Source organism: Dendrobium catenatum, unplaced genomic scaffold, assembly GCF_001605985.2.
Source record: "Dendrobium catenatum unplaced genomic scaffold, ASM160598v2 fragScaff_scaffold_665, whole genome shotgun sequence".
Lineage (NCBI taxonomy): Eukaryota > Viridiplantae > Streptophyta > Magnoliopsida > Asparagales > Orchidaceae > Dendrobium > Dendrobium catenatum.
In genome coordinates, this window is record NW_021319127.1 from 2,507,160 (window position 1) to 2,517,920 (window position 10,761).

Below are 10,761 nucleotides of genomic sequence, written 5' to 3' on the forward strand. Positions count from 1 at the left end.
GAAAGGTGTGAGCAGATTTGGTCAGGTGAGTAAGCTTAGTCCAAGGTATGTTGGACCATTTGAGATTTTGGAAAGAATTGGAAAATCTGCTTATCGCCTATTGCTTTCTGATTCTATGCCTGACGTGCATAATGTGTTTCACGTATCCACTCTGAGGAAGTGGGTTTCAGACTCTGGGAAGAAGTTGTCAGCTGATGAGGTGGAGATTCAGGAGAATCTGGCGTACAAGGAAGAGCCAGAGCTTATTTTGGCGTACGACGTCCGAAAGTTAAGAAATAAAGAGATTCCGATGGTTAAAGTCCAGTGGAAGCACCGGACTGCACGGGAAGCAACTTGGGAGAAGGAGTCTGATATGAGACGGTCGTACCCGTACTTGTTTTGACGGAGGTTGGATTGGATAATGTCGAGGACGACATTTTTTTTTAAGTTGGGGAGATTGTAATATCAGTTTTTGCTCCAGGTTCGTCCGGGACGAAGTTGGATCGTCCGGGACGATCGGTACAGGTTGTGCAGAAAATCAGTTTTGGCTGTATGGTTCGTCTGGACGAAATCAGGATCGTCTGGACGAAAATTCTCCCGTGAACCCTTCGCCAGGGACGATATGTCATTTTTCGTCTGGACGGAATTCCTCTCTTCATGGATCGTCCGGTACGAAGCTCGATCGTCCAGGACGATCAGTCTGGATATATATAGAAATGAGATATTTTGAAGAGAGAGAAAAAGCTGAGGAGAGAGAAAAACGAAGGAAAAAGTGGAAAAGTGGATTTTCGGACGACGCGGAGCCGTTTTCGTCCGAAGTGGCTGTTGAGGAAATTGCTGTGCTCGAGGTAAGGCACATTCCGCCTTTCTCAATTTTCAGAACCGTCGTGTTTGGCGGTATATTCTATCCGGATTTCGTTTTCGTTAATGATTTTTGTCTGTATCTGTTGATTGACTCAGTTTTTACCGCGTAACTTTTTGGATATCGTTGCCGTGCCGGGTGTGCACGTTTTGACTATATTTTGAAGATTTTCGTCCGGGTATTTTTGATTCGACTGTGTTTTTAGTCGACCAGATTTTTCTGTGAAATTGGAATTTATCTGTGCAGTAGAATAAATGTTCTGAAATGTTGATATCTGTATTCTGTGCGAATTCGGTAAATTTTCTTTGCAGGAATTTTTGTGTAAATTCCGTATACTGCCGTTGTGCTGCCCGATTTTTTTTTGGGTAATTTCTGAATTGTCCGTATTTCTTCTGAATTGAAATGCTATGTGTATAAGCTATACAAAGGGAGTTATAAGGGGCCTGAATCCTATGAGATTCAGTTAGTGAAACGGGAAATCTGCAATGAGATCAAATCTGATGTCTGTTCTGTTCCGGATCCGATGAATTCTGTTTTGGTGCTATAAGCACATCTGTTTTGGTGCCGTGAGCACAAAGGGAGACATAAGGGGCCTGGATCCTATGAGATTCAGTCAGTGTCTGGGAAGGGAGGCATAAGGGGCCGGAATCCATAGAGATTCCGTCAGTGTCAGGGCATTTAGCTATCTGTATCTGTACTATTTTCTGTATCTGTTCTGTTCTGTACGAAATTGTGATTATGATATGATATGATCCGTACGATTCTGATTTCGATTAGGTACTTTTGTACTTTTGATTTTTGTACAGTCATGGCTTTTCTGTTCTGTCTTTCTTTCTGTTGAAAGCCATGTACTGTTCTGTAGATGATTATTTTGAGGAAATGAAAAGATAGATGTTTTGTTCCGCTGCATTTGATGTTTTTAGTAGCTCTGTTGTTCTGTGTGCTTCTGTTGAGTTAAGAATTTGAAAGATCAGTTCAGTAACCTAATCCAAAGCCAGATCCTGGTTAAGAAAGGTCTCTCGTCGCGATCCGGCTCGGGCGGGATCCGTCCCCGTCGCGTCGGGTCGTGACACATATAACCTCGAATATGTCATACATCCTTAGTAGATTTTCTCGACCTCTTCAACACAGGTTAATGTCATCTAGCAATATGACATACAACTTCGGATAAGTCATAAATTTCGGGCGGATTCTCTCGACCTCTTCCACACAGGTTAATATCATCGAGTAGTGCTCTGACATATAATCTCGAATAGGTCATACAATCATACATTCTTGGTGGATTCTCTCTTGATATCTTTCATATATATTAATGTCATTGAGCAATGCTCTAACACACAACATCGGATAGGCCATAAATCCTTGATGAATTTTGTCTCATCCTCATCTGTATATGTTAATGTCATCGAGCAGTGCTATAACATTTAACCTCAGAGAGGTTATACATTATTAGTGGATTCTCTTGATCTTTTCCATATATGTTAATGTCATCGAGTAGCGTTTTGACATACAACCTCTAATATGTCATACATATTTGATGTATTCTTTGGATATCTTCCACATAGGTCAATGTTATCATGAAATGCTTTGAGTGGGCAATATTCTCTTTAGAATCATTCCATAAAAGCAAGTGGTTGTTAAAGACATCACTTATATAAAGATTTTAGCACGCTAAAAAGCCTAAAATAGGCATATGGTATAATATATCAAAGCATGTCTCAAAGATACGTAAATAATTTAGCTTCCACTGCGGATAAGTTCATTTCAAATGAAAAATATGCACCGAGCTCATATAATAATATCAATTTTATATGCAATATTATTGGAGTTACATAAATTCCACATCAGGTTCAAGTATATATTCATTTTCACTAGAAGCTGGAATTAAAAGTACATCAATATCATATATACAAGTTAATGTCATTAAGTAACAAACAACTTCAAATATAGATCAAATATCCTTGGTGGATTCTATTAACCCCCTTCTCTATTGCACTCTTGTGTATCTCCTACAAATTATTTTTCAAATAAAGATTATAACATGATCATCATCATGCCTCCACTCAATTGACGTTATTAATGTGTCACCAAGCTACTAACATAGCACACTACTTTAACCCCTTCAATCAGGGATATCTGATATTGGCACATGTAGTATGGATAAATATTTCTTTAGCAAAATGTAATTGGATCACTACCATCATCATCCCTTCTCCTGATGTACATCGTCGATCCTTTACTTTATATCATCCATTATCAACTTCTCGCTTGACTATTATTAGCAGCATGCTCTCCAACTATCTCCTTCAGATATTCGATCGATTGTCAATCGCTACCATATTTCCTCCCAACCATTGATCTACAACGAACTTCAACATGGTTGTCGATCGTCGTCGAATTTTTGCTCTATAATCGTCAAAATTTTACCTATCTTCTCATAATTTCCAACTCTCCTCCAGGTCTATTGAAAGAGTAAGTTCTCATGTGACTTCTTCTACATAAAAGATGGGCATTTAAATTTCATATGGGATGCCTCCTTTCTAAAATAGTGAAATACCACTAATATAAGAAGAAGACTAGATGATAAAAAAATAAGGAAGAAAAAAATTTCATTTTACACAAAAGAGGGACATTAAAATTTGATAGGGGATGCCACATATCTCAAACAATGGAATATCTCTAATGTAAGAAGAAGAAAAGGAAAAGAAAGAAAAAATATCCTTCTATACAAAAGAGGGGCACTAAAATTTGATAGGAGACACTACATATTTTCAAACAGTGTAATGCCTCTAATTTAAGAAGAAGACCATAGGAGAAGAAAAAGTACGGCGGAAAACATCTCATTCTATATAAAAGAGGGGCACTAAAGTTTGATATGGTATTTCATCTATCTCAAACAGTGGAATGCCTCTGATGTAAGAAGAATACTAGAGGTGAATAAAAAATAAGGAGGAAAAACTCTCCTTTTATACAAAAGAGGGGCACTAAAGTTTGATAGAGGATGTCACTTATATCAAACAGTGAAATTTCTCTAATGTAAGAAAAGTACTATAGGAGAAGAAAAAAAAAATAAGAAGAAAATTTTAACTTATACGCAAGAGATAAGCACTAAATTTTAGTAGGGGATGCCACCTACAAAAATCAGTAGAAAATCTCAACTCTAAGAAAGTTAGAAGGAGAGGGAAGAAGAGGAGAATGTGTAAATTTTTCCTTGCCCCATGGGGCTATTTATAGAATTAAAAGAGGGAAAATCGTTTAAAAATAGGGAGGAAATTTACCTCCCAAAAGCATTTATTTTTTTTAAATGCTTATAAAAGCCTCTTCGATTTGTTGGGGCTCAAATATGAATTTTTCTTTGAATTAAAAAAAAAAAAACAGAGACGGGCGGCTCGAGTTCGCACTAAATGTGTTAGATTTTTTTTTTTTTGTAATGTGGGCCCTACATAAAAAAAAACTACAGTCGGTTTAAGCAGGCTGCTCTTAATACCGAGCGCCTAAGAGGAGCACGCCCCTTTGGCCCGCTGACGTGTAGGCCGCTCCGCCGGCGAGCGGTTAGTTGATTCGGCGACCTATTTGTGCTCGGGCCCAATTTTCACCCAGGAGAGGCCAAATCAGACATTTTTGGGATTCCCGAAACCTTTTTTGACATTCCGGACTTAATTTTGACACTTTCGGAGCTCAACGAAGCCTTCATAAAAAAATTCAAGCACTTTTTAAATATTTTGGAGTGTCAAATAGCATAAAAATTGACCAAAAAGATATGATATAAATTTTCAGACTTCTAGAGCTTCAACGTTCAAAAATAGGTGGCGATAGATATATTATCAAAAATTATCATGATCGGGCATGAATTTTGAAGCAAGATCGAATTAGAAACTTACAAAATTAAATTCAAAATCATATAAACTTTGATTTTAGCAACCTTACAATCGAACTAAATGTTTTGGAAATACGAACCCAACGACACCAAATTCAACTCAATGTAAGCTCAAATAGGTTCAAATCGAATACTTAAAGCATATTTGAAAGGTTTAAACCATAATTTTGATTACTAACAGGTTTCCAAATGTAAAATGCTTATAGTCGAATCGAGCAGTTCAATGAGATGAATCCAATGAGCTCAAGATCGTTGAATTCTTATAACATTAAGACATTCAAAGGCCCAACGAATGGTCCATATTCAAGGGATTCAACATCATTGTCCATTTAAAACAATCCAAAATTACCCTTAATATTCCTTTTATTTACTAGGCATTCCACTCTCATAGAACTATAAATGTCTATGAGGGTGGACCGGGGAGGAAGAAGGGACCAAGCAAGGAAGAGAAGGAAGAAGAAAAACTTGACTTCTCTTGCCGCCAAACTCCTCCTCGATCAACGCCGGACTTCTACCTAGAAACCAATTGACGTCGGACTTCTGCCCAGTCACCAACTGACGCTAGAATTCTTCCCAGTCACCAAGTGATGCCGGAATTCTACCTGTCCATCCACCAATTAACGTCACACTTCTACCCGACTTCCAACTATTTGTGTGCTTTCACCCGATGCAGAACTTTCACTCAACGTCGGACTTTCGCCCATCACTGGATTTCTACTCGATGTTAGACTTTCACTTATCACCAGACTTTTGTTTACCACCGGACTTCTACTTGGCGCTGAACTTCCGCTCATCGTCGGACTTCCACCCATCGTCAATTTTACGCCCGACGTCGGACTTCTTCATGTCACATGCAGGACTTTTCATTAGACTTCTACCCGAGGCTGAACTTCTGCTTGTTGCTAGATTTCTACCCGACACCGGATTTCTGCTAGTCAACAATCCTTCCAGCTGTCGTGGTCAGAAAACTATCCTTCTGACCTCTGTCGCCAGACAATGGTCCTTCCAATGTCCGTCGCCCGCCAACTACGGTCCTTCTGACCTCCGTCATCATAAAATGGTCTTTCAATCTCCGTCGCCTGTCGACTATGGTTCTACCGACCAAACAAACATATCAATTGTGATTCTTTTAAGTCCCATCATGTAATGCATGTTATATGATGTATATTTATTACATCAAGCCAAGGCCTTCCCCAAATGAAGGGCGTTATTTGTAATATACTGCAAATAATAGTTGATTCATTCAAACTGGCACTGGCCTCGTGATTTTCCCTATCTTTAGGGCTTTTTATGTAAAAATCTTTGTCTCTTATGAATAATTCACACACTCTCTCTTATTTGTATGTATGTTTGATCTTCGTACAAAGCTAAGATGTTAAACTTTATATTTCTATATCGCCACGAATGTTCCAGGACGCAACAATGTTAAAAACCCAAAAAGGGAAAACACCAGTTGCAAAATTTAATATGCATTAAGTGATATAAATATCATCTTATATTCACTATTGAAAAAGAAAAAAAAAATAATACAAAAATCAAATGTTCACAAATGTACAATCTATACTCCACAACACGACTTAATTTATCCAATAGGGGTTTTACAATCTATAGAAATCAAAATCATCGAAAAAAAAAATGATAATTATTTACAATGATTAGAGCATTTTTTTAGCATAAGCAACAGAAAAATGACAAAAACCCAACTCTCTCTCTCTCTCTCTCTCTCTCTCTCTCTCCACTTCCTTTCCCTTCTCCCTTTCCTTCATGAGCAAGTCATGGTCGAAATGGGGGAGGTGAGAGGCGCTCGAATACTTTAATGCTTATCTTTAGAATAAACTATATACAAAAAATACTATTAGTGACTTAAAAAAATAAAGATCATAAAAGTGATTCCATTAAGCCCAAGTATAATAAAAAGTTCATTTAAGCCCAAATTTGAGCACACATTGGGCACACATCCCAAGTTATTATTTAAGCAATATCAGATTAGTTGATTTTGTCTTGTTGAGTCTCTCAATCCGACCACAAGTATGCTTGATTTAGAGAACCTTTGGTCATTCGATCAATGTCACAAAATTATTAATTATATTTTAAATGCTTGATTAGGGCTCATTGGTCTTTAATTGAATCATCGTATGTTCATGTTCACGGATTTATCTCGTTAAGACACTCAATTTAAGCGTAACTTTGTTAAAATGGAGTTCAAATGATCTAGAATTTGATTACAAAAATTTTCAACTCTTATATGTTTTAAGATTTGAACCTATTTAATTCGATTTTTATATGACACATGAAAATCTAGGTTTTATTTGGGACATCTTTCTTACTACTTCTTAAATATTTTTCTAATACAAAATTTAAATTCTTGTACTAAAATGCTGCTTTAAAAAGCAGTAAGAAAAACGTCACAAACAAAACCTCAAACAATCTATGTTCAAACATCAGACTATAGTTTCATGAGTATAAATATCTTAATAATTTTAATAAAACTTGAATAAAAAAAAGTAATTTAATACGCAATTTAAAATTAAATATTAATTTTAATAATTAGTACCGACAAAATTTGTTTAAAAATTGGTACGGAGCAAACGAAAAATTATTTTATTTCTTATTAGTTATGAATAAGTTTAAATTAGCATTAACGGCAGGTAGAAAATTGCTATATATACTATAAACGCAGAAATTAATAAATTAGATCTTAGAAGATTTTGATTAAATTTAATCGTAAATTTGCGCTTCTAAGATTTTTTAAGAATGCGTGATCCTTATTAAGACATGAGAAAAAAATATTTATTTGATTTTTCTTCCCAAAGATAAAAATGTATGAGGTCACCATCTCTTTCAAAGCTAAATATATTTGGAAATTTTTTTAAGAAGGAGATGCTCTCGTTCTTCCTCTTGATAAACCCATGCTAAACTGAGCCAGTGGGGGGAGAGACAGAGAGACGGTGAGAGCAAAGCACGCAGGGTAGGCTATGGCCGCTGCCGCGGCCAATTTGCTCTCCTGCACCTCATCCTCCTCAGCTCTTCAATGTCCTAGACCTGGAAGGACTTCTTCGCTATCATGTTCTTCCTTTTGGAAATCTGGAATTATTGCGCCTGCGGCTGGCTGTTCGATTCGCTGCTTCTCAACTTCATCCTCCAACGGTAGGCCAGAAGGAAGGGAGACTGAGGACTTGGCCGTCAAGGAGGTGGAGCAAATCCTGGAGGAGAAGCGGCGGTCCGATCTTGCTGCACGTATCGCCTCCGGGGAGTTCACCGTCCAAAAATCTGGGTTTGTTCTTGTTCTGTTCCTTTCCCTCCAGTTTTTATTAATTCAATGTTGGAATTAGTGGTTTTGAGTTTTCTCGTTGAAATGGGAAACAAAAAAGTTTTGTCTCGATGCTGGGGAATGGGCTTTCCAAGATTGGGCCGGCTGGAAAGTTCTTAGGTGAGCTGTTAGTTAAATTGGGCGACATCGTTGAGGATGGTGAGCGCATGGCGATTCCTCAGGCGAAGGGGTCATTCAGAGCTGTTGGAGGGCAGGCCTTTTTCATACCTCTTTACGAGCTTTACCTTACTTATGGCGGTATCTTTCGCCTCACATTTGGGCCCAAGGTAGACTTGATGCTATAAATACTGAACTACTTGCAGAGTTGCTGTTATACACATTATTATATGAACACTTATGAATATTCTGTAGCGTTTTGTTGCTGATTTCTTCCTGTTAATAGTCTTTTTTGATAGTTTCTGACCCTGGAGAGGGGAATTGGAAATCCAAAAATAAATTCCCTGGATGTAGGAAATTAATTAGCTGTCTATGGCAAAGGAAAAATTCGGGTAAGAGGGATTTGAGGGAGTTTGGATTATTTCCTAAAACTCGGATGGGAAATTTAGGAGATAAAGGAGACGGGGGGAAGAAATAAGGGCAGAATTTGTGTGAGGAATAAAAGAGAAGGAAGGGATTTGGTAGAGAGAAGAAGGGGCGGGTGAGAAAAAGGGAAATTCAGGGAATTGATTTCCTAAAATCAATTTCCTAGATTAGGAAATTAATTTTAGAAATATGAGGGAGGGAAATTCGGCTAAGCAGAATTGGGGAGATTTAAAAATATTTCCTAAAGCCAATAGGGGAGATTAGGAAGTATTTTATTAAATCCAGCCAACGGGGCAAGGTGGGGCCGGCGGCATCCAAGGGGAGAGAGGAGGGAATTAATGTCTTAAATCTGAATTTAAATTCAGATTTGAGAATTAATGACGATTGGCTTAAATGGTGGGAGAGATTAATGGTGTGAATAATGCTAATTCGAATTCAAATTTTGGAATTCAAATTTGCATAAATGAAGAGCTCTTCCCTAATTGGAAACTAATTGATTACAAGGGAAGGATTAAGGGAGGCCGGCGGGATTTTTGAATTCAAAATTTTGAGATTTTATTTCAGAACTAATGACATCATTAAATGCCTAATTATTAAGAATGAATTAAGCAATAAATAAATTTGAATTCAAATTTGAATTTTGAATTCAAATCCTTCGTTAACTTAATCTTTCCAATTTAGGAAAGGCAATTAATAATTGGAGCAAAGGTGGGGTTCTCGGTTGGGGAGAAGGAGGTGGATGGTGGTCGGTGGCTAGAGCTTGGGCCGGCGGTATGAGGGGTCGGGTGGAGTGTCGGACGTGGGTTGAGGAGGTGGAGCCAGGGGGAATACTTGGGTGGATGAAGAGGGGAGGAAGGAGATTAACAACAAAAATACAAGTAAAAATAGAAGATAACTAACGAACTCACAAAGAGATCGTAAGAACCGCGAACCTTGGACTCTTCCAAAGATTGGCGGGTATTGCTTTTGCCCTCACCTTGGGCTTTCCATAGAACTCACACAGAGATCTAGGAGAATTGAACTCACCAAGAGATCAAGAAAATATGAACTCACAAAGAGATCAAAAGTAGAAATTTTCATTCATCATTCATCATCCATTACATAAGAAAGGGCCTCTATATATAGGCCTAAGAAACTAAAACAAGACACATATGCCCCTAAGGCTTACATAGGACGACCCTCTTAAGTGAGGGTAAAAACAGAAAATTCATAATAAAAAAATTTAAAATTACAAATAAAATATAAGATAACGTGGGACGATGACATCCGTTGATCTTCAGCTCCTCGGATAGCCATGGACGGTTGGATGTCCGCATCAAAATGTTTACTGACATTTTTCTTCTAAAGATATTTTTTATTTTCTTTAATCTTCAAAGCATCATTTAACAAAGAAAAATACTTTTCTTAGAAGATGATATTCAACATAGATGGATGAGATATTTTGCTAAACTTTTTAATGAAGATTGTAAAAATAAGATTGACTATAGTGACCTTAGCACCCTAAATGAAAATAAAGATTTATGTTTTTATCGGCGTATTAGTAAAATTGAAGTTAGAGAGGCTTTAAAGAAAATGAAGGGTGGAAAAGCTGTTGGACCTGATGATAAGTAGCTCCAGTGGAAGATAAGATTAGAGAGAGTCGTCTTAGATGGTTTGGTCACATTAAACGGAGGCCTTCCGATGACCCAATTAGGAAAGTTGAGGTATCAGATTTGACTTATGTTAAGAAAGGTAGAGGTAGACCTTATAAGACTTGGTTAAAAATATTAGAAATGATATTTCTTTATTAAATTTAAATGAGAATTTGACTTTTAACTGGACACAATGGCGAAAAAGAATTCATATAGCCGACCTCACGTAGTGGGACAAAGGCTTGATGTTGTTGTTGTATACAATTACGGGTGTAAGAATATTTCATTGAATCACATAAAATTTATTTATGTATTTGTTGCAGTGGTTTCTCTTTTTTGTGTTTTTGCTCAATATTATTATCTTAAGAGTTGATGTCAAAGCTTTTGTTAACTTCATATAAATATAAGTAATGGATGATGAATTGATCAAGGCCAACACATTTGATGCCTAATACTTAGGCTTTTAGAAGATGTGAAGAGAAGATTGCCTTTATTAAATAAAGTTTCACCTATCTTTGAAGGGATCAAAATCTCTAGTGTTGATCATCAAGAAGCTTTG

The 10,761-nt window shown here is 37.1% G+C and overlaps 1 protein-coding gene across 1 annotated transcript; it reads left to right on the forward strand.

Annotated features, from left to right (window-relative positions):
- The first annotated feature begins 7,583 nt into the window (after window positions 1-7,583).
- LOC110092166 (protein LUTEIN DEFICIENT 5, chloroplastic-like) lies at window positions 7,584-8,623 on the forward strand. The gene is made up of 3 exons (XM_020816581.2): window positions 7,584-7,992; window positions 8,090-8,315; window positions 8,432-8,623. Exons 1-3 carry the CDS (start codon window positions 7,694-7,696, stop codon window positions 8,621-8,623), a joined length of 717 nt encoding a protein of 238 aa, XP_020672240.1. The 5' UTR covers window positions 7,584-7,693.
- The last annotated feature ends 2,138 nt before the right edge of the window (window positions 8,624-10,761 follow it).

Bases quoted from the DNA above. Each gene is read 5' to 3' on its own strand.
- LOC110092166 (XM_020816581.2), top strand. From the start codon at position 7,694: ATGGCCGCTGCCGCGGCCAATTTGCTCTCCTGCACCTCATCCTCCTCA. The intron at 7,993-8,089 runs GTTTGTTCTTGT...GAAACAAAAAAG, and splicing joins TTCACCGTCCAAAAATCTGG to TTTTGTCTCGATGCTGGGGA. The intron at 8,316-8,431 runs GTAGACTTGATG...TCCTGTTAATAG, and splicing joins GCCTCACATTTGGGCCCAAG to TCTTTTTTGATAGTTTCTGA.